The following is a 23,380-nucleotide window of genomic DNA, read 5'->3' on the forward strand; positions in this document are numbered from 1 at the left end:
ATCAACTTAAGAACACACCTGCAGAGCCTCTCTTGTTTGTCACTTGGAGACTGCCTGTATAAGGCCCCCAAAGGCCAGGCATGGGTTTCTCTGTCTTGCAAATGCTTTGGAAGTGTTGGCTTTGAAAGGGAACCTCTGGACCTGCTTCCTTTACAGACGCTGGTTGTCAAGGTCTGCGGCGTGATTTTCTCAGTGGTCGGCGGCCTGGCGGTCGGGAAGGTAACAGACCGGAGGAGGGTCATTTGTTATGGTTATGGGTTCTTGGAAGTCCTTGTTAGTTATATTAGTGGAAATTCTTTCCACCCAACAACTGTTTCTAAGGGTCCCCAAGTTAGGATACAACATCTATCACACAAGGAATCCTTAGATTGTGTTGTCAAAGGGTTTCATGGCCAGAATCACTAAGTTGCTGTGAGTTTTCCAGCCTGTCTGGCCATGTTCCAGAAGCATTCTCTCCTGATGTTTTGCCCACGTCTATGGCAGGCATCCTCAGAGGTTGTGAGGTCTGTTGGTTTGTATATCTGTGGAATCCTTAGATTTGCACCAAATTGGCAACATAAAATAATAATGATGTTAATAATTATTATTATATTTATTTATATCCCGCTTTTTTCTCCCCACAAAAGGAGACTCAAAGCAGCTTACATTAAAAGTATTTCAATACAATTTAAAATCCAAAAATATTTGCACCATTAAAATAGAATTAAACATCAATGGTATTCATTTAAAATTAACAGCTGAAATCCATTATGGGGGACGTTTTGTTATGTCCAGAATCATTTTATCAACTGTGCATGACCCAGTTGGACATAATGTCAATCACAGGCCTGGGTTGGGATCACAGCTTTGCTGGTTTGTATGCTTCATCACACTAGAGAATGAATCCACTTTAAATCTGGTTTCTGCCTCCTGCAGAGTTCTGGGGTTTGTAGTTTAGTGATGCCGTTAAAGGCTCCTCCCTAAACTACAAATCCCAAAATTCTGTAGGACACAGCAACCAGATTTACAGTGGATTCATTCTCTAGTGTGATGAGGCCCTTTGAGTAGAGTAAAATGGGCTCATTGCAGAGCTTGCATTATTGACAGGTAAATTGCTATCAATGCTGTTCTGAGTGTCAGAGGATTATTATTGATAGTGTTCTCTGTCACTTGGAGAACCTTCCTGTAAATGCTTTCTGTCATCTCTCACAACAATTGAGGTTTTTCACTTCTCCTTCTCCTGTTTCCAGGAAGGCCCCATGATTCACTCCGGTGCAGTCATTGCGGCGGGAATTTCCCAGGGACGGTCCACTTCCTTAAAGAGAGACTTCAAGGTTAGCAGATTGGGGGGCCCCTTCCCAAAATGGGACAGATTCCCTCTGCCTGGGCTTTGTGGGTTCGCCTCCAAAGGTTCCATGGGTCCCCCTTTCTCTTCTAGATTTTCGAATACTTCCGGAGAGATACGGAGAAGCGGGATTTCGTCTCTGCCGGAGCAGCTGCTGGTGTCTCAGCCGCCTTTGGGGCCCCAGTGGGTAAAGCGCCCCTCTTTCTCTGCCCAGGGGATTCTGGGAGCTACAGTCCAGTGAAAGAGATATTGGCAAGCTGGAATGTGTCCAGAGGAGGGCGAGTAAAATGATCAAGGGTCTGGAGAACAAGTCCTATGAGGAGCGGCTTAAAGAGCTGGGCATGTTTGGCCTGAAGAAGAGAAGGCTGAGAGGAGACATGATAGCCATATATAAATTTATAGGAGGTAGTCATAGGGAGGAGGGAGCGAACTTGTTTTCTGCTGCCCTGGAGACTACAACGTGGAACAATGGCTTCAAACTTCAAGAAAGGAACATGAGGAAGAACTTCCTGACTGAGAGCTATTCAGCAGTGGAACTCTCTGCCCCGGAGTGTGGTGGAGACTCCTTTTTTGGAAACTTTTAAACAGAGGCTGGATAGCCATCTGTCGGGGGTGCTTTGAATGCAATATTCCTGCTTCTTGGCAGAATGGGGTTGGACTGGATGGCCCATGAGGTCTCTTCCAACTCTAAGAGTCTGTGAAAGCCACTCCTCCGGTGTCTTCAATAGGGCTGGTTCTCATGAAATGCCTGCTGCCATGGAATCCATATGGATCAGAGGCCCTTAAGAGAGACAAAGGAATGTATTGTTGAAGGCTTTCATGGCTGAAATCACTAGGTTCTTGTGGGTTTTTTTCGGGCTATAGGGCAATGTTCTAGAGGCATTTCTCCTGACGTTTCGCCTCTGAGGATGCTTGCCATAGATGCAGGCGAAACGTCAGGAGAAATGCCTCTAGAACATGGCCCTACAGCCCGAAAAAAACCCACAAGAACCTAGAGACAAAGGACTTGGCTCCCTATTCGTTATTGCAGATCCTGGATTCAGGTCTTGGCAAAGTCCAGGGAAGACCTGGAAAGTCCAAAGGGTTGTATTGGGCTGTCTCCAAAAGGCACTTGATCACACTATGTAACACAGTTTTTGTTCCTGGGTTATTAATGTCATGTCATAATTGGTTCTATCATAAAAACATGGAAAAAGTTTATTAAACTGCCAAAACTTTGTTTTTGCAGCACATCCTGCAGCACATTTTGCTATATTTTTTTAACGAATTATCTCATAGAGTCTCAACTAATTCAATACAGTCTGTGACAGCCACAAAAACAAGTTTCTGCAGTAGAAACTTTCAAAGTAAAGGCCGCACAATTAAATAGGAAATAACACTTTCAAACCAGGAACAGAAAATTATTTACATTTTGTTACATGGTGTATTTGACCTGCCCTTTCTTGGTGTTGTTGATTGGCTTCCATTCTTCCCTCTGACAAGGTGGTGTGCTCTTCAGCTTGGAGGAAGGTGCGTCCTTCTGGAACCAGTTCCTGACATGGAGGATTGTGAGTGGGAACTTTTGGGGGTGCCATTGAGAGTGGCAGAGAGGACTGGGTCTATTGAGAACTGGCTTTGAGGAAGTCCGTCTGCCTTTCTGGTTCCTCTTCCTTCTTCCCCAGTTCTTTGCCTCCATGATCTCCACCTTCACCTTGAACACCATCCTCAGCATCTACAAAGGGAACCCCTCCGATCTCTCCAGCCCCGGACTCATCAACTTCGGACAGTTCGATTCAGAGGTAAAGGCCTTGCTCATCTTTTCCTTCCTTCCCTCGTTCCTTCCACTTTCCCCTCCTTTCTTTCCTCCATTCCTATCATCCTTCCTTCTTACCATCTTCTCCTCCCTCCCTCCCCTTTTCCTTTATTCCCTCTTCTTTTTTTCCTTCCTCCATTCCTCTTTTGTGCCCTTCCTTGTTTCCTTCCTTGCTTCCCTCCTCCTTTCCCCTCTTCTTAAATCGTTCCTTCCTTCCCTCCCTCATTCCTTTCCTCATTCCTTTCCTCTGTTCTCTTTCTTTCTTTCTTGTATGATTTATACCCTGCTTTTCTACTGATTGAGATTCCAAATGACTCACAACACAAACCGAACGGAACATCTAAAACAGTGCGGAGGACAATCCATTTAAAGCATTTAGCCATTCATCCCATTAAAGGGCCATTGAAATGTTAGCAATTTATGAAAACACACAGACTATACGTAACAGTCTGAAAATCCAGAAAATGTTTGCATTCTTTTATCATTTTCCAAAAACTGATTTGTAACCTTGTTGGTACTAATGTTGGAGAGTGGTCACTGGTCAAAGTGATCCCTGGTCAAGTGGTCCCTGGTCAAAAAAGAGGTTGGGAACCACTGCTTTAAATAAATGAACCAATTCCCTCCCAGAGAGGTCTTTGTCTGATCCCTTTGGTTGCATTACAAGGTCCTTTGTCTGGTTTTATTCAATGGGGCTGTGAGATCCCCTTGGTCTTGCTGTTTTTCATGTTTCCTTTTTGTTTCAGAAAATGGGGTACACCATCCAGGAGATCCCAATTTTCATCTTCATGGGCGTCGTGGGTAAGGAACCCCGCCTTGGAATCACTGTCAGGGTCCCCGTCAGCCAAAGGGAGTGGCCAAAGACAGAAGATGGGCAGGGGATGTTAATGGGGTGGCCATTCCTCCAAAGGGGTCCAGCCTTGAAGCTCTCCCTCTGTTTGGCCTGGAATCTCCTGTTCCTCCCTTGAACTCGGCTCTTTTCTTTCTTCTCGGGAACAGGCGGCATTGTTGGGGCCATGTTCAATGCCTTGAACTACTGGCTGACCATGTTCCGGATCAGGTAGGAGAACCCAGACAGAGAGCGGTCGTCCAGCGGCAAAAGTAGCACCAAAAATATTATTTTGACTATTATTAGACTATAGCTTCTCAATGAATATCTCATTGAGTCTCAACCAATTCAATATAGTTTGTGTCAGCCACAAAAACAAAGTTTCTGGAGTAGACAAACTCCTTTCAAAGTAAATGAAGGTCAAGGTTTTCCCCTGACATTAAATCCTGTTGTGCCTGACTCTTTGGGTTGGTGCCCATCTCCATTTCTAAGCCGAAGAGCCGGCGTTGTCCGTAGACACCTCCAAGGTCATGCTACCAGCATGACTGCATAGAGTGCCATTACTTTCCCACCAAGGTGGTACCTATTGATCTACTCACATTTGCATGTTTTCGAACTGTTATGTTGGCAGAAGCTGGGGTTAACAGTGGGAGCTCACCCTGCTCCCTGGATTCGAACCACCACCTTTCAGTCAGCAAGTTCAGCAGCTTAGCGATTTAACCCGCTACACTAAGGACCACACAATTAAATGGAAATAGCACTTTTACACCAAGAACAGAACATTTGTCAATTTTTTTTTACATGGTTCTATTCAGCCATTTGTGGTGGCCTCCATGGAAGTGGAATCTGTGGATACGGAGGGCCCACTGTATAAGTAATTGAGGGAACGTAGGAGGCAAGACAGTTTCATTGAGCAGAGGCCTCCAAGAAAAGAGTTCTCATTGCTCAACCTTGCTGAAACATTAACATACAATAGGATAGTTAAACTGTGGAACTCACTGCCACAGAATGAGTGCAGCGCTAGCAACCACAGTGGATGGGTTTAGAGGAGAGAAAAAGGATAAATCCACCGAAGGTATATCTGTGGCTGTGAACCGAAATAGCAATATATTTCAGTTTGCCTCTGTATTTTGGTAGATAGATGTTTACACTTTCTTTGTTATTTCATCCTGCAAGAAGTGGGTAATGAATGTTGTTGTAATTATTATTATTATGTATTTTAAACATTATATATTATATATATTATACACTTTATATGTTCATCCCGCAAGGAGAAGTCAGTAATAAATGTTATTATTATATTGTCGAAGACTTTCATGGCCAGAATCACTGGGTTGTTGTAGGTTTTTTCGGGCTATATGGCCATGTTCTGGAGGCATTCTCTCCTGACGTTCCGCCTGCATCTATGGCAAGTATCCTCAGAGGTAGTGAGGTTATTGAGCAGAGGCCTCCTCACTACCTCTGAGGATACTTGCCATAGGTGCAGGCGAAACGTCAGGAGAGAATGCCTCTAGAACATGGCCATATAGCCCAAAAAATCCTACAACAACCCGTTGTTATTATTATGCATTTTATACATTATATATTATTATAATATTATATATATTATATACTTTATATGTTCATATTGCAAGGAGAGGCGAGTAATGATTGTGTGGTTATTATTATTATTTATATTATATTATTATTATTATTATTATATTGTATTATTATATTATATTATATTATATTGTCTCCGAAACCAGGAGGGCAGCCATGTCCATCCCAAGGGCCCAATAATATGGTCAAGGGAAAGAGCTGTATTTGGAGAGAACGGTCATTCCTTCACGGTCTTTTTCTGAGCCAGAAATCTGTGAGATCACTTTGGGTCTCTCTGTTCAGCTTCCCCCCCCCCCCCCCCCCCAATAAGACTCATCCCTCCGTTTTGCAGTTCTCTGAGTTGTTGCAAAGCTGGGATTGCTTTCACAGGAAGAAGACCAATTGGCCAGGTCTGCAGCCACCCACTTCGTCCGGAAAACGGCCAGACAGGAACATTTCAAAATAAAGACACAGGGTCCTTTTCCTTGGTTGTATGTTTTTTTCAAAATGCACAATTTTTCAAAACCAGTGCTAAACATCATAAAACAATTAAAAAACCAATTAAAACAATAACATAATAAACAATCAAACATAACTATAACATCTCATTAGCGTCTCATAAGTAGAATCAAGATCCAATCTCATCATCCATTGTTCCGTATTCCTATATTCATTACACTGCCTATTCAAATGCCTGCTCGAACAACCACGTCTTCACTTTCCTCCGAAATGGCAATAGGGAGGGGGCCGATCTAATATCTGTAGGAAGGGCGTTCCACAGCCGAGGGGCCACCACTGAGAAGGCCCTGTCTCTTGTCCCCGCCAGGTGCGCGTGTGTTGCAGGTGGGACCGAGTGCAGGCCCTCCCCAGATGATCTTAATATCCTAGCTACAAAAAGGCCTTTCTAATCCAATAGGCAATTTCCAACTGGTCCACCAGTTTCCAGCCATTTTGAATTGAGTGGCAGTGGGAACCATTTTGGAAAATATTTATTTATTTACGCTATTTCTATCCCGCCCATATCAGCCCAAAGGCAACTTAGGGCGGCGTACAGAGTTGGCACAATTCGATGCCATATATAAAATACATACATTGATAAAAAGCAAAAAAGAAACATTACAGTACATTTAAAATAATAAAAACAATGAACAATAAAAATTTTGAAAACTATATAAAGTGCTGCACACCAGCCAGAATTCACCTTGCACTCAACACCAACCAGGAATCCCAAAGTAGTAGTAGTTTATTGATAAAAGCACATATAAAAAGAAAAAAAAATCAGTATAGGAAATAAGATAGGCAAAATACAATAGGTAGTAGGGAAAAGCAGTCAACAAGTAAATAGCCAAACCAAACTGGGAATAGGAAAAAAAACATTCCAAAGGCAATAATCCAAATAGTCCAAATCTGTTCCATGAAACAAGGTACAGGAAAAAACCAAAATCAAAACATGAGCATAAATCCAGGGAAACAAGAGTCAAAACATAAATATGAATCCAAAACCAAGACTATAGGGATTTCTTAAAAACATGAATCAGAACTCCCAAGATCTTAGACTAAAACATGAATTTGAAATGAGACTCGAGATCCCCACTGTAATGCAGCGTTGCCTGATCTGAATTCTAAAGGAAACAATTCTCTGATTTAAGGACCACAAGCCATGAAGTCATATCTGTGACCTTAACTCCCTTGCTTGTGATATTTCTCACACTGTTGATTCTCACAGAGTCTCTGCAACCTCCTTACTTTGCTTGCTTCTTCCTTAAGATGAAGCCTAAGATTCCTGTTTTTGGGTGAACTTTCTCATCCATCCAATTCCTTATCTGGAGTTGCTATGACTAGACGAAAAGTCTTCAGCTGCTGCATCTCCCTGTCTACTGGACTCTGAAGCAGTTTCACTTTCAAGCCCATTCTCACAGACAGGATCTAAACTCCCCTCATTTCCCTCATTGAAAAACCCATCCACTCTCCCAGGCTCTGGAATAACAATCCCCTCATCTCCATCAGTTGGCTGAACCGCAACAGATAGATACATACATACTTTTATTTACTTATACACACACACACACACACATATAGATACACATACTTCTTTAGATGAATGCTATACGGAACCCTCCTGTGCCTCGGTTTCCCATTTTGGCCAGTTGTTTGCTTCCTTTTGCAAATGCACAATAACCTTGTCAAGACAGAGTGATATGCAGACACCCCACCCCACCACCTACCCTGCCGTGCCTCAGTTTCCCCTGTTTGCAGGATGACCCTTGGTGTCTTTCTCCGCAGGTACATCCACCGCCCGGTGCTGCAGGTGATCGAGGCAGTGCTGGTGGGGGCAGTGACGGCAGCCGTGGCTTTTGTCATGATCTACACCTCCAGTGACTGCCAGCCTCTGCAAGGCGACAGCATGGCCTACCCGCTCCAGGTAGAAAGCCACTGAGACCTACGGTGTTTTTGTGGAAATCCCATATTGACTCGAGTCCAGTGTGCCATTGAATTTAATACGCAACTCAATTTCCAAAACCCTAAAACCAAAAAAAAAAAAAAAAAAAAGGATTTCCTACCAAATGTAATGTGCAGGTACAAAAAGGGCATTCTTTGTAATTTGGCACAAAATATGCTCCTTACATTGACTGTATGCTAATAGTTCAGGAATGGGCAAACTCGGGCCCTCCAAGTGTTTTGGACTCCAACTCCCACGATTCCTAACAGCCTCAGGCCTCTTCCTTTTCTAATTTTATCATATTATGTTAATCTAATGCTCATCCTAATTTTGGGAAAGTTCATTTAGCCAAAAAAGTGAACATTAGATTTGAGTAAAGACAGTAACAGGCAAAAGCAAAGCTTCGCACAGCAAAGTAACTCACGCAGCAGTCTGGCTGAAGGATTCTCAGTCTTAAGCAAGAGCGTTTACCTTAAAGTTCCCAAAGGTACATTTTCTCAATTTATTGTTTATTTACAGCATTTATGTTCTGCCCTTCTCACCCCGCAAGGGACTCAGGGTGGATTACAATGCACATACACATGGCAAACATTCAATGCCATAGACACACAACATATATAGACAGACACACAGAGGCTATTTAACATTCCAGCTTCATGAAGGTATTCTTGAATTCCAGGGGAGCTGCCGCTTCACCGTACACTTGTGACACCCATGGAGTACTTCCTTATTCTTTTGCACATAGCTGGAGATTTTTATGGTGTCATAAAGTAGTTAAATTCGCCTCCCCGCATAAAGCGGTACCTAAATTTCCTACTTGACAGATGCAACTGAATTTTGGGCTGCAAAGGTCAACCACAAGCTAGACTAATGGTTGGGAGCTTACTCTGACCTGGACTGGCTTCAAACTCATGACCTTTCAGACAGTAGTGATTTAATGCAGCTGACTCCTAACCAGTTGTGCCACTGCCCGGTCTAAGCTATTTTACTAAGTTAGGGTCTAAACTATTTTACAAAGTATAACTAGAGATTTGGTTTTAATCTCCATTTCCATCTTAAAGTCAAATGCAAGGAAAAACTCAAAAGACTACATTTTGCATTCAACTCTCATGCGAAGACTTAGGGCAAAGCAACAGACATTCAGGGAGGATAATGGAGAAGGCCTCTTGCGTAATCTTGTTTGCTGCCTATCTGTCTCCTTGATGAGGACTATGGACTATATAAGGATGTGGTTGAACTCTAACATAGGACCAGCCAGGGTGGAAATCTCCTGGAAATAAGAATTATTTGTGCATTCATTAAACAGAATAATGGTATGACTCGTTCTGATTCTGTTCCCCTTCAGCTCTTCTGTCCCGATGGTGAATACAATGCCATGGCGGCCGCCTTCTTCAACACTCCTGAAAAGAGCGTCGTCCGGCTCTTCCATGACCCTGCAGGTCAGCCCTTCCTTCCTGTCTCTGTGCAGCTTATTCTATGAGATAGTGTATATGTTTAAGAGGAATTCTCAAGCAACCAGATACTATGTCTATCCGGCATCCACCCATCCTATCTATCTATCTATCTATCTATCTATCTATCTATCTATCTATCTATCTATCTATCTGCCTGCCTGCCTGCCTGCCTGTCCCATCTACCTATTATTCAACCTTCCATTTACCTGCCCTATCTCTGTCAATCAATCTATCATCTGCCTACTGCATCTGTCTGTCTATCTATCCATCCATCCATCCATCCATCCATCTATCTCCTGCCTTATGTGCCTGTCTGTCTGACTGACTCATCTATCTGAAGGGACTAGAGCTTGGAGAGGGAAACTACCAGCCAGGGCTAGGGACAGTTGGAGTAGAAAATTACTAGCCAAATGGGGAGTTCAGACAAGGGGAACGTTCAAAAAGGAAATGCCTAGTAACAAGTAGGTGTGTGTGGGGGGGGGGGGGGGGGATCGGCTGCTGAGGAGTACTGATAAAATTTGACACCAGAAGGAAACAAAGAAAGAGATAGAGATGAGGCATAAATGAGAGAAAATAGCCTGATGTGTGCATGCTCAAGGTATTGGCTATAAAGCTGAGTTGCGTCCCAGTTTTGTGTGGCACTTTTCTCTGTTCACCCAGCAGGATGATTTGATCAAATAAACACGTTGAACGATCTCCTTTCCTCCAGCGTTTGATTGGATAAAACAGTGTTTCTCAACCTGGGGGTCGGGACCCTGGGCAGGTAATGAAGGGGTGTTAGAGGAGTCGCCAAAGACCATCAGAAAACACAGTATTTTCTGTTGGTCATGGAGGTTCTCTGTGTGAAGTTTGGCCCCATTCTGTCATTGGTGGGGTTCATAATGCTCTTTGATTGTAGGTGATAAATCTATAAATCCCAGCAACTACAACTCCCAAATGTCACGGTCTTTTTTCCCCAAAGTCCACCAGTGTTCACATTAGAGCATATTGAGTATTTGTGCCAGGATTGGCTCAGATCCATCCACAGTGCTCTCTGGGTGAAGGTGAACTACAACTCCAAAGCTCAAGGTCAATACCCACCAAACCATTCCAGTATTTTCTCTTGGTCACGGGAGTTCAAGGTTGGTTCAATTCCATCATTGGTGGAGTTCAGAATGCTCTTTGATTGTAGGTGAACTATAAATCCCAGCAACTACAGCTCCCAAATGACAAAATCAACCACTGGGATAAAAGGACCCTGGAGGTTTTTGGGACATTTAATAACACAGCAGCCTACCCTAACATAGCTGTCTGTCTGTCTGTCTGTGTATCTACCTATCATCTGCCTGCTACTTCTGTCCATCCATCACCATGGCTTCATTGAGAGTCTATGATATAAGTAAAAGCTTATGTGGGTTTGTTTTAAAATGGCTTGGAAAAATGCAACGAAAATAGGATTAAATTGTATGTCAAATCCCTGGGAAAGCTTTGCATTTGAAAGCCGGGGAGAAGAGTAAGCCAGCTGTGTTCATATCAGATAACCATTTCCCAAATGCTGGGATACAGGGCCCTCAAATGGACCTCGCAGCTCCATTTCCTCCTTTCTGTTTGTACAAGAGGCAGACTATTGCCTGCATTTCTTTCTTCATTCCTAATCCACTCCCGAACTGAGCAAAGCCCATTGCCCCCCCCCTCCATGTTTCTGGGCCTGAACCTTGCATTCCTGAGGGCCCTCCTCCAGTCTTTGACTCTTCTCTTCTTCTTCTTAAAGGCTTTACCTGATGCCCTTAAAGCAAAAGGATGAACAGAAGAATAGGATCTGATTTCCCAAATCCCCACTGGACTCAGTCTGGGATGCATTTCCCATCCGACGACTGAATGCCCCAGTTGCTTCTGGGAAGCTCTTCGCTCAAAAGAATTTTTATGGGGCTTGCTGGTTTCTCACTTAGGAGTGGGAGGTTTGGAATTGGAAAGACGCTTCCAGGAGTCTTTCCAATTCCACACCTATTGATATGACAACCTCCCCCCCCCCCTCTGTGGGCCATCCATTTTATTTTAATGTTGGTATGTTGTGGATTTTAAATGGTATTGTCTTTTATGCATGCATATATGTATGTATGTATGTATGTATGTATGTATGTATGTCTGCCTGTTTGTACCACAAAGGCTGTTGCTAGGTGAAGTGGCCCTCTGTGATGTCACTGGGAAGAAAAGATGGCATGTGTAGGAGGGGAAGGAAGGAAGGAAGGAAGGAAGGAAGGAAGGAAGGAAGGAAGGAAGGAAGGAAGGAGAAAAAGAGAAAGGGAAGGAAAGAGAAAAGGAAAGGGGAGAGAGGGAAGGAAAGTGAGACAGAGGAAAAGGACGGAAAGGATAGGAAGGAATAAAAAAAGAGGAAAGAAGGGAAAGAAGGGAAATAAAAGGAAGGGAGGAGAAAAAGAGAAAGGGAGGGAAGGAAAGAGAGAAAGAGAAAGGGATGGAAGGAAAGAGAAAGAGAAAAAGAAGGAAAGAGGAGGGAGGAAAGGAAGGAAGGCAGGAAAGTGTGACAGGAAAAGAAGGGAAAGGGTGGGAAGGAAGGAGGGAGGGAAGGAAGGAAAAAGAGAAAAAAGAGAAAAGAAGGGAAAGAGAAGGAAGGTAAGAGAAAAAGAGAAAGTGAAGGAAAGAGAGAAAGAGAAAAAGAAGGAAAGGAGAGAGAGAATGAAGGAAGGAGGGAAGGAAAGTGTGACAGGAAAAGAAGGGAAGGAAGGAAGGAAGAAGAGAAGAGAAAAGGAAGGAAAGAGAAAGTAGGAAAAAGAAAAAAGGGAGGGAAGAAAAGAGAGAAAGAGAAAAAGAAGGAAAGGGGAGGAAGGGGAGGGAAGGAGGGAGGGAAGGAAGGAAAGAAAGAAAGAGAAATAGAAAAAGAATGAAAGAGGAGGAAGGGAAGGAAGGAAATTGAGAAGGAAAAAAAGGGAAAGGGAGGGAAAGAAGGATGGAAAGAAGAAAAGAAAAAACAAAAAGAAGAATAGAAAGGGAAGGAAAGAGAAAAAGAGAAAGGGAGGGAAGAAAAGAGGAAAAAGAAGGAAGGGGAGGGAGGGAAGGAAGGAAGGAAAGGGAAAGAAAGGAAGGAAGGAAGGAAAAAGAGAAAGAAAAAAGAGAGAGAGGGAAGGAAAGAGAAAAAGAGGGGAAAGAAAGGGAAAGAAGGAAGAGAAATGGAAGTGGAGGGGGAGAAATTAGGTTTATATGCTAGTCTAGAAATTAAAGCAGGATATAAATCAATATAACAACAACAATATATTCACACTTTCTGGTGCCAGCTTCATGCCAAAACCTACATATCTTTTATAGAAATACATTTCTTTATGTATGTTTTTAGATATATATTTTTTGCAATGTTTGTGTGTTCAGACTGCACAGTGACCCACCTTGAGCCACAAGGAGAGGCGTGCAAGAAATAAAATTATTATTACACTATGTAACAAAATTTGAAAAATGTTCTGTTTTTGGTTTGAAAGTGTTCTATTTCCATTTTAATTGTGTTTAATGCAATTTCCCCATGTTTTATGATAGAGCCAATCAGTAAATGACATTTATAAAACAGGGACAAAAATTGTGTTGTGTAGTGTTGTTGTTATAAGTAATGCACACAGCAGCATGGAGAGAAAGCACAGCTACCCCCTAGTGGTCACTCAACAGAGGTTCACGCTAGGGCCAGCAATTGACAGTCCCATTGGACTTATCTCTCTTTTCCAGGGACTTATGACCCCATGACACTGGGCATGTTCACCCTGGTGTACTTCTTCCTGGCCTGCTGGACCTACGGGCTGACCGTCTCGGCCGGTGTCTTCATCCCCTCCCTGCTCATCGGGGCTGCCTGGGGCCGGCTTTTTGGCATCTCCCTCTCCTACATCAACAGCGGATGGGTGAGGCATTTGGGGCAGGGAGGGGGCTTTTTTTTGGGGGGGGGCTTTGGGATCAGGGTCCCACCTGGCTTTTCCAGCCTTTTCCAGGAAATGGAATGGAAGTCCTGGTCCTAGTCGGCAAGGTCGGAGATCTATGTCCCCTACTGAGTTGCATCTCTGCTGCAGATATTATGTAGTTTAACTGCCATGGCTCAAGGAGTCTTATAACGCCCCCTCTCCCATCTTGGACTTTCCAGATTTGGGCCGATCCTGGGAAATACGCCCTGATGGGAGCTGCAGCGCAGCTGGGTGAGTGAGGGGTTCTTTGTTGAAGGGGAGTTCAAAGGGTTGATGGGAAGCAGAAAAGGCTGAGGAGGGGGGCTTGTGCATTTAGACAACATTGAGCAGGTTTAAGATATAGGGGCTCTGTACTAGCATCTCCTTTTTTATGTGTATGTATATGTCAAGAGTGACTTGAGAAACTGCAAGTCGCTTCTGGTGTAAGATAATTGACTGTCTGCAAGGACGTTGCCCAGGGGATGCCTGGATGTTTGATGTTTTACCATCTTTGTGGGAGGCTTATCTCATGTTCCTGCATGGGGAGCTGGAGCTGACAGAGGGAGCTCAACCCGCTCTCCCCAGATTCGTACCTGTCTGTCAGCAGTCTTGCCAGCACAAGGGTTTGACCCATTGCACCGCCGGGGGCTCCTATTTTCTTCATCATCTATATTTCCCCATCTGGTTCTATAGTTCCACCCTAAATGTCCAGCATATCTATTTCCTTCCTATATTTCCAGCGTATTTCTATTACCAGCGTATTCCCTTCCTTTATTTCTAGCAGATCTCTATTTCCATTCTGTATTTCAAAACAGGAAAGGATAGATGTAGTGTGTGTGAGTTTTGAATGTCAAAACTTAATATATTAATATTATGGAGGTGAAAGGGTCCCCTAAGGGACATCTAGTCCAGTCCTTGATGGAGGAAACCACAACTTAGCACAGCAGGTTAAACCAGTCTTAGCACCGCAGGCTAAACTGCTGTGTTGCAGAAAAATTCTGCCGATCGAAAGGTTAGCATTTCGAGCCCAAGTTGGGGTGAGCTCCCGCCGTTAGCCTCAGCTCACCTGCCCACCTGGCAGGTTGAAAGAAGAAATGTGAGTAGATAAAATAGGTACCAGGAGCCCCCGGTGAAACAGCAGGTTAAACCGCTGAGCTGCTGAACTTGTTTGAATCCGGGGAGCAGTGTGAGCTCCCACTGTTAGCCCCACCTTCTACCAACCTAGCAGTTCGAAAACATTCAAATGTGAGTAGGTCAATAGGTACTGCTCCGGCAGGAAGGTAATGGCGCTCCATGCAGTCATGCTGGCCACATGACCTTGGAGGTGTCTATGGACAACACTGGCTCTTTGGCGTACAAATGGAGATGAGTACCAACCAACAGAATAGGACACAACTGGACTTCACGTCAGGGGAAAACCTTTACCTAACCTAAAATAGGTACTGCTTTTAGCAGATGGTAATAAAAGCACCCTTAAGAACATCGATTCATCGGAGGAAAGTTCTTCGGCATGGAAAATGAAGCAACAGCAACCCCTTGTGGCCGGAATTGAGCACAGCCTCCAAGATGCCAGAAAAACAGCCTTTACCTCTGCTGTGTGTCTGTCCTTGTTAAATATATAATCGGCATTGAATGTTTGCTCTGTGTGTGTATTCTGTAAGCTGCTCTGAATCCCCTGTGGGGTGAGAAGGGCAGGATAAAAATAAATAAATACTGTAAATAAACTTAGTCCCCTCCTCTCTCTTTTTTGGAGTTGGAAGCCTCAGCTTCAGGCCCTTCCCTTGGGAGAGCCATGGGGTTCATTGGGGTCCCTAAAGGCCATCTAGTCCAACTCCCTTGAGGTCCTAACCCACTTTTGTCTCTTAAGGGGGCATTGTGCGGATGACGCTGAGCCTGACAGTCATCATGATGGAGGCCACCGGCAATGTCACCTACGGCTTCCCCATTATGCTGGTCCTGATGACTGCAAAGATCGTGGGGGATTACTTCGCGGAGGTGAGATGCAAAGAAAACATTAAATATTAAAATGGTTAGGGTTAATGGACTTAATTGATGCCTAAGGCAAAAGTATACAGATGTTTGACTAAGACTGCCTCTAATTTGGGTTGCTGTGAGTTTTCCAGGCTGTCTGGCCATGTTTCAGAAGCATTCTCTCCAGATGTTTCACCCACATCTCTTCCTCTGAAACTGAATTTCTTTCCCTTCCTTTCCAGGGCTTGTATGATATGCACATCCAGCTGCAGAGCGTGCCTTTCCTCCATTGGGAGGCCCCTGTCACCTCCCACTCCTTCACCGCCAGGTGAGACCACAACTTCCATCAGCACACACCCCTTCCAAGAAAATAGTGCTGGGAGTTGTAGTACAGCAACACCTGGAGGATTGGCTCCTCCCTATTCCCTCATTCATGGGACTTTCGTGGGTCTTAGCATGGTTGCCTCTATCTTGCCTTCTTCCTAGCAATGGACTAATTGTTCAGTTGCCTTCATGTTTGCTATTGGCAAGGGGAGGCATCATCCCAGTATTATCACACTGCAACTCCCATCAGCTCTGTTAGGTAGCAATGAGGAAGAATGCTAGGAATTGCAACATTTGGAAAATTAGCCCCTTTCTATCTTTCTGTGTATATAAGAGTTACAAACGACTCCTAGTTAAGAACAGGGCTGAGACAACAAATAGTGAGAGAAATTTCCCCTTCGGAAGGGAAATCCACTCCTGAAAGAGTTATGATCAGGGGGAAAGGGGTCTCCACTGAAGCTTTCTCACTAATCCGTGTTTCCACAACAAATCATATTTTCCAAAATCATAGGGACAGAAAGTGAGGTGAAAACACCATGGGGTGCTCGCCCTCCCTTATATAGTCCAAAGCTTATATTTGTGTTTATGTGTATGTTTGTGAGCTGCACTGAAAAATTGTCCATGTTCAGACTTGTAGCCCATTGAGCTCTGGAAGGTTGAATGAGTCCACCCCCTGGGTCAAAGAGGTCCTGTCTCCCAATGTGTTTGTGTGGGAAGGCGGGCTGCACATGTGTACATTGCCCTCTCCCCCCAATAGAGAAGTGATGAGCACCCCGGTCACTTGCCTGCGACGGATCGAGAAAGTAGGCACCATCGTGGACGTCCTGAGCGACAGGACCTCCAATCACAACGGTTTCCCGGTAGTCGAAGGCGTCCCTGGACATGAACAGGTGAGAAGAGATCCTGTTTTGGGGGGTCAGCAAAGGGGGGAAACAGTTATCCTATTTACTCGAATCTAATGTTCACCTTTTGATGGCTAAATAATCTCTCCACAATTTGAGAGCACATTAGATTCAGGTAATACGGTAAATCTTAGTGCTAAGCCGAAGCCAAAGGGGAAGCAGCTTCAGGAGCTCCCCTTTAAGGGACCTCATCTCTCCTTTAATTGCTTTGATTCAATGCTCTGGGATTCTTGGGATTTGTAGTTTGTTTGGGAATTATTTTTTTATTTATTTGAAACATTTATATTCCCCCCTCCTCACCCCGAAGGGTGGAGCACAACATATATATGGAAAGCATTCCATGGTGAGACATAAAATAAATATAAATATACACATTATATCTACTTTAAAATCAGCTGCTTAGAACCATCTCAAGGCACCATACTGGCTCCGGTCAGTGGAGTAGGTTTCCTATTATTGCCTCATCGCTCTGCCCCAAAGGCTTGGTCCCACAGCTAAGTCTTTACCATCTTTCCATTTTTGTTGTTGCTGTTGTTGTTCCTTGTTAATGAATGCATGGACCAGGATTCCTTTATTATTACTATTAATACTCCTACTCCTACTACTACTATTAGTGAGATCTGATTAATACATGCATGGATTGGCTTCTTCTTCTTCTTCTTCTTATTATTATTATTATTATTTTACTGACATAAAACCACAGTATGTCACAGCAAATGAGATCTATATGCTGGATTATTATTATATGCTGGATTATTATTATATGCTGTATAGTATTATTATTATTATTGGCTAGATGATGATGATGATGATGATTATTATTATTATTAGAAACATTTATATTCCACCCTTCTCACCCTGAAGGGGACTCAGGGCAGAGCACAACATATATACGGCAAACATTCAACGCTGGGTCATAAAACCATAAATATACATAAACATTAAAATCACTTATATCCACTTTAAAGTCAGTTCCTTAAGAACTATCTCATTGCATTGCCCCAAAGGCTTGGTTCCACAGCCTTTCTTATGATGGACAGGAGGGAGGGGGCTGATATAATCTCACCAGGAAGAGAGTTCCATAGCTGAGGGGCAGCCACTGAGAAGGCCCTCTCTTGTCCTCACCAAACGCGCCTTGAAGGTGGCGGGACCAAGAGCAGGGCTTCCCCAGAAAATCTTAGTCTTCATGGTGGTTCGTAAAGGGAGATGCATTCGGACAGGTAAACAAGGCTGAGGCTGTTTAGGGCTTTATAGGCCAAAGCCAGCACTTTGAATTGTGCCGGATAGCAAACTGGCAGCCAGTGGAGCCAGCGTAACATGGGAGATGTGTGTTCCCTGTATCCTTCTCCAGTTATTAACCTGGCTGCCTCTTGTTGGACTATTTGAAGTTTCTGAACACTCTTCAAAGGCAAACCCACGTAGTGTGTGTTGCAGTAGTCTATCCTGGGTGTAATGAGAGCATTGATCACTGTGACCACAAAGCATCATTTAGCAGAGAAGGCTTGTTGGACTATTTGAAGCTTCCGAACAGTCTTCAAAGGCAACCCCACATAGAGTACGTTGCAGTAGTCTATCCTAGATGTAACGAGAGCGTGGACCACCATGACCACAAAGCATCCTTTGGCAGAGAAGGCTCAAGGCATTGTCAAACTACATCCCCCATGACTCCATAGCATTGAACCAAAGCAGTTAAAGTGCATTCATTGTGCAGCAGAGATGCACTTTTCTGTTGCTGGAAACTTTGGCACTCTAACACTTTTATTTCTGAAGAAGGAATTCTAAGCAGGTAGCAACTGTAATGCGCACCTTTGGGGCACTTTTTGCTTCTGTGCATCACATTCAGCAGCAAATACTTTTTTTGGGTTTCGGTTTTTGAAAATAGAAGTATATGTGTTAATTCTCATGCACCTTTTAAAAAATAATTAATTTTTTTGTATGTACACAGATTAAAACAAAACCTATATACAATAAAACAAAACATCAACCAAAGATTAAAAATGCTTCTTTAAAATTAAAAATTAAAAAATTTTTAAAATTAAAAAATTTTTTATACATCCTAGCAATCCTTTTGGGTGTTGTGCACCTTGAAGTCGTTTTCGACTTATGGCAACCTCCAAGGCAAACATATTGTTGGGTTTTCTTGTGGAAGTTTGTCCATGGAGGGTTTCTATGGCTTTCCTCTGAGGCTGAGAGAGTGTCACCCAAATAGGAATTCGGACTCTTGGTCCTCCCACATTCAGCCCTCCAGTGGGGCTACTGCTTGACTCAATCCACATTTCCTTGAAACCTGGAGCTCTCTGGCAGAGTTCCCCGCAAAACTATAAATCCCAAACACCGTAAATATGCTGTAATTGTATGCCTCAATCCCAAAGCATCCCTATCTCTCTCTGCAGATGGCAGGTTTGCGGGGCCTGATCCTGCGCTCCCAGCTGATCGTCCTCCTCAAGCACAAGGTCAGAGATGCAGCGTTGCATTTTCGCCATAGTTTTTCACCTTTCGGGATTTCGTAAAAGGAATTTTCCACACTTTGGGGCTTCTCTCCCTCTCTCTGCGCAGGTCTTTGTGGAGCGGGCCAACCTGAGCCTGGTGCAGCACCGGCTGAAGCTGAAGGACTTCCGGGACGCTTACCCCCGCTTCCCGCCCATCCAGTCCATCCACGTCTCCCAGGACGAGCGCCAGTGCATGATGGACCTCTCCGAGTTCATGAACCCCTCGCCCTACACTGTGCCCCAGGTGCGCCCAAAAAGGGAGGTGGGATTGCAACACCCATCATCCCCCGGGATCATGGACATGGGGTCCCCCACCCAAATAATACCAACTCCATTCCCCCAAATGCTGCATAGGAATAAAAATGTGATGATTGTAATAATAATAATCATGATAATAATACCAGTAGTAGTAATGGTAATAATAATGGTGGCAATAGTGGTAATAATAATAACAGAAATATGAGTAATAATAATAGAAATAATTATAATAGTAATAATAATAATAATAATAATAATAGTAATAGTAATAATCATAATGTATTTTTTTATTCGGAGGCAGATCTTTTTAGCCATACAAACATCATGATGATGATAATACAAACAATGATAATAGTAATAATAATAGTAATACTAATAGAAATAATTATATTAATAGTAATAATAATAGTTATGATAACAAATGTGTTTTTTTATTCGAAGCGAGACCTTTTCCCCCACAAACAGGGTGCATCCTAGAAACGCAGGCGATATATATATATATATATATATATATATATATATATATATAAAAATAATACTTCTTAGATGCTAAGACGCCAATGATTGTAAGACATACGCTAATTTCAGCACCGCCAACAGAAATAAAGCTAGACACAGTCTATCTATCGATCGCTCGATCGATCTATATACACACATAGAAATATACACATGAATATGTATATATGTGTGTGTATATATAGGTACCTGCACCCATGCACATACCTATATATATGCACACACATGAATATTTATAGGCGCGTGCGCACATACACACATATGTGTGCCTACATACATATACATAAACCTATATATATGCACACACATGAGTATATATAGGCACGTGCGCACACACACACATATATGTGTGCCTACATACATATACACACACCTATATATACACACACATGAATATATCACACACATACATATATATATATACACACACAAGCTTGCGCACACAAATTTATACACACACATATGCATTTATGCACACACACACACACACACATATATGCATCCCATTTTTATATAAGGGGTTTTTTTTCTTATGGTGGTACTGAAATTAGTATGCATTCCACAATCATTCCACAAGAGATATAGTAATGCTATCATTGTCACCTCCAGATGAGGAGATAAGAGTAGGAGACACATAAATACTATCATCATCACCTCCCAAGTGAGGAGCCTCTGCCAAAATCTGAGTCCCAGGGCTTTGGGAAAACAAAACAGACACACACCCTTAAAGGGACTGGATTTTTTTGTGTGCATTTTTTTAACAGGGGGTATATCTCCTTTGCATAAAAAGCATGGTTTAGACTTGGGTTTTAGGTAGAAGGGGAAGAGTCCCCCTTTTTGTAGAAGGGGTCTTGGAGTCCGAGAGGGTGGGAAAGATGGGTCTCCCAGGTAACGTATTTGCAATGGAGAAAGAAGAGTCAGGGTCCCCTTACAGGTAAGGCTTGTGGTCTTTGGGGCTGGATAAGGGCTGTGCTTTGGCTGCAACCATCCATTTGTCCATCTGTCCCTTTGCAGGAGGCCTCTCTGCCTCGCGTCTTCAAGCTCTTCCGGGCCCTGGGCCTGCGGCACCTTGTGGTGGTGGACAAGCACAACCAGGTAAGGGCCCAAGGCAGGTGAGGGCTCAACACACACCTTCCTTAGCATTGCAGGAGGGGCAGTCTTGGGGCAGAAGGTGTCTAGACATGAGGGTCTCCTGCAGAGGGTCTACTACAGGTGTGTTGCACAAATAATGCTCCCCCCCAATAGGGGACTGGGGTGGGGGGAAGGGAAGTATGGAAGAGACCCTCAAAGGGCATCCAGTCCAACCCCCTTGGGTCGGGCAGGAAGATACAGTCAAATCCCTCCCCACAAACAAACATCCAGCCTCTCTTTATAAACCTCCAGAAAGGTTTATTCCTGAGAGAAGTGGGGTGGTGATGCTGTGGGTACCGTTATAGCTTTTATAATTTGAACAATTAACAGTTAAATCGATAAGTTTCTAATTAAGAAAAGAACATCTGTGGACAATGATGTTTGTGATGAACCCCATGGAGCGGTTAGAGGAAACAACACAAGAATCAACTGTAGGACATCAGAAGTGCAAGGGAAAATGCAGTAATGATGAAAATATAATATAATAATTTGTATGAAAATCTTATAAGGGGTTGGTTTAAACCCCTGATGGTGCAGCAGGTTTAACCGCCGAGCTGCTGAACTTGCTGACTGAAAGGTCAGTAGTTCGAATCAGGGAGCAGGATGAGCTCCTGCTGTTAGCCCCAGCTTCTGCCAACCTAGCAGTTCAGAAACATGCAAATTTGAGTCAAGGTAACGGCGCTCCATGCAGTCATGCTGACCACATGACCAGGAAGTGTCTACGGACAACGCCGGCTCTTTGGCATTTCTAAGCTTAGAAATGAAGATGAGCACCACCACCCCCCCCCCCCCCCGAGTCGGACACTACTAGACTTAATGTCAAGGGGAAAACTTACTTTACTCTGATTTGCTAGTAAAACTGAATGACTGTGCCGTGAAAGGAGGCCTGTCTCAAAAGTGTGTCCCTAACATGGGAAGTTTGGGAAACTGGTCTACTGTGATGATGGTGGTGATGGTGATGAGGATTATGATAATAATATATTCCATCTCCCCTGGTTGCAGGTGGTGGGTCTGGTGACCCGGAAGGACCTGGCCCGTTACCGCCTGGGCAAGGAAGGCATTGAGGAGGTGCCTTTGGCGCAGACGTGACCCTGCCCTTGGCATCCTAGACCTCTCCATCCCACAGAGGCCTTTGGGAGAACCACCGAAGAAGGGGCTGAGGTCACAGGGGCATCTTCTCCCTGGCTCCCCCCCAAAAAACCCCTTTTCCTGGGTCTCTTTGGCTCCTTTCTCTTCTCCGTTTCTCTGCTCCTTCGGGATACTCAGCTGGGATTGGGTCCAGGGCAAGGCCTAGCACTACAGATCCTGGAGAGGGATGAGGCAGCTGCCTCATTGACCCAACCCGTCTTTTCTGGAGGGTCTTCTTTGCTTCCTTTAAATAGGCTGTGCCCCAGTTCTCACCAATCGTGCCTTCTAAGATAGGACTCCCCAGTTTGGACAGTTTGGGGGCCCGATCATGTGAATTCACCTGGAAAAATCCCAATATTGCGATATCCGGGACTCAGTTGTGTGTTGCACAAATTTGCATGCAGAGCGGGAGACACATGCCTTCACCTCCTTCAGCTCCATCTGCAGCACTTGGAGAAGTGACAGGGTTTTTAAAGAATGGTTATTTGGGACCGCAACTCCCATCATCCAACAATCAGGCATTGCAGCCCAGGAAAAAGAAAGGCTGAGAGGCTGTACTTTCCTGAGTATTTTGCACTGTTGCTGGCAGAGACCAGTTTCTGACACTTTGCAAAGGATTACGACTTTGTTATGGAAAGAATTGTTGCTGAAATAAAAACCCAAGCTATTTATACTTTTCCTGCTTTGATGTGGAGACTCTTCCCTTGCTGTTTGTTGTTGCAATGTGTGATGATTTCTGCCTTTTTTCTCATAAGAATTGAGACCCAAGATTTCTGTCCACCCCTTATAACCTTGATTCCCAAACTGTGGTCCGTGGACCACCAGTGGTCTGCAATAACTCAAATATGGTCCATGGCCTCACCATTACTACACTGATGCAACGAGAGCGACTGGTCTCACAAAACCTTATAGCGCCAAGGCTTATTAAATATGATTTTCTGTGGGAAAGCAGACGACAACTAATGAATGGCATATGTTCTGTATCAGAAACTAGAGCTGATGCAATTTTCTGAATCAGCACCCCAAATAACCAAACCAAATCTAAAGTTGATCAAAAACTGATTTGTAACCCTTTGGGTACTAATGTTGGAGAGTGGTTCCTGGTAAAAAAAATCCACTGCCTTATAATAAGGAAGGTATCACAATAAGATAAAGGACATGTTGTTGTTCTTGTCATTGAGTAGCCTCCAGGCTGAGAAAAGTGATATACAAAAGTGGTAAATAAATAATAAATAAATTATATCAATTTTATGAGGATTGAGACCCAAGATTTCCATCCCTGAAATAAGTGGCATCCATAAGAAACAGTTAACAGCCCTATTTAAAAAGCGAACTT

At 43.7% G+C, this 23,380-nt stretch overlaps 1 protein-coding gene across 1 annotated transcript in view; it reads left to right on the forward strand.

Annotated features, from left to right (window-relative positions):
* LOC132782077 (H(+)/Cl(-) exchange transporter 7) overlaps positions 1-22,722 on the forward strand; it is a 36,003-nt gene extending 13,281 nt beyond the window's left edge. Inside the window, exons 8-25 of the mRNA XM_067461678.1 lie at positions 157-219; positions 1,230-1,313; positions 1,418-1,511; positions 2,807-2,871; positions 2,986-3,102; positions 3,860-3,914; positions 4,113-4,173; positions 7,804-7,942; positions 9,306-9,399; positions 13,120-13,289; positions 13,526-13,577; positions 15,193-15,320; positions 15,539-15,624; positions 16,378-16,510; positions 18,916-18,975; positions 19,079-19,255; positions 20,800-20,880; positions 21,919-22,722. Coding sequence (XP_067317779.1) covers positions 157-219; positions 1,230-1,313; positions 1,418-1,511; positions 2,807-2,871; positions 2,986-3,102; positions 3,860-3,914; positions 4,113-4,173; positions 7,804-7,942; positions 9,306-9,399; positions 13,120-13,289; positions 13,526-13,577; positions 15,193-15,320; positions 15,539-15,624; positions 16,378-16,510; positions 18,916-18,975; positions 19,079-19,255; positions 20,800-20,880; positions 21,919-22,005 — 1,746 coding nt within the window. The 3' untranslated portion in view covers positions 22,006-22,722. The remainder of the gene's footprint in view (positions 1-156; positions 220-1,229; positions 1,314-1,417; positions 1,512-2,806; positions 2,872-2,985; positions 3,103-3,859; positions 3,915-4,112; positions 4,174-7,803; positions 7,943-9,305; positions 9,400-13,119; positions 13,290-13,525; positions 13,578-15,192; positions 15,321-15,538; positions 15,625-16,377; positions 16,511-18,915; positions 18,976-19,078; positions 19,256-20,799; positions 20,881-21,918) is intronic.
* Positions 22,723-23,380: the final 658 nt, after the last annotated feature.

The sequence above is a fragment of the Anolis sagrei genome, chromosome Y (genome assembly GCF_037176765.1).
Source record: "Anolis sagrei isolate rAnoSag1 chromosome Y, rAnoSag1.mat, whole genome shotgun sequence".
NCBI classification, from domain to species: Eukaryota; Metazoa; Chordata; class Lepidosauria; order Squamata; family Dactyloidae; genus Anolis; species Anolis sagrei.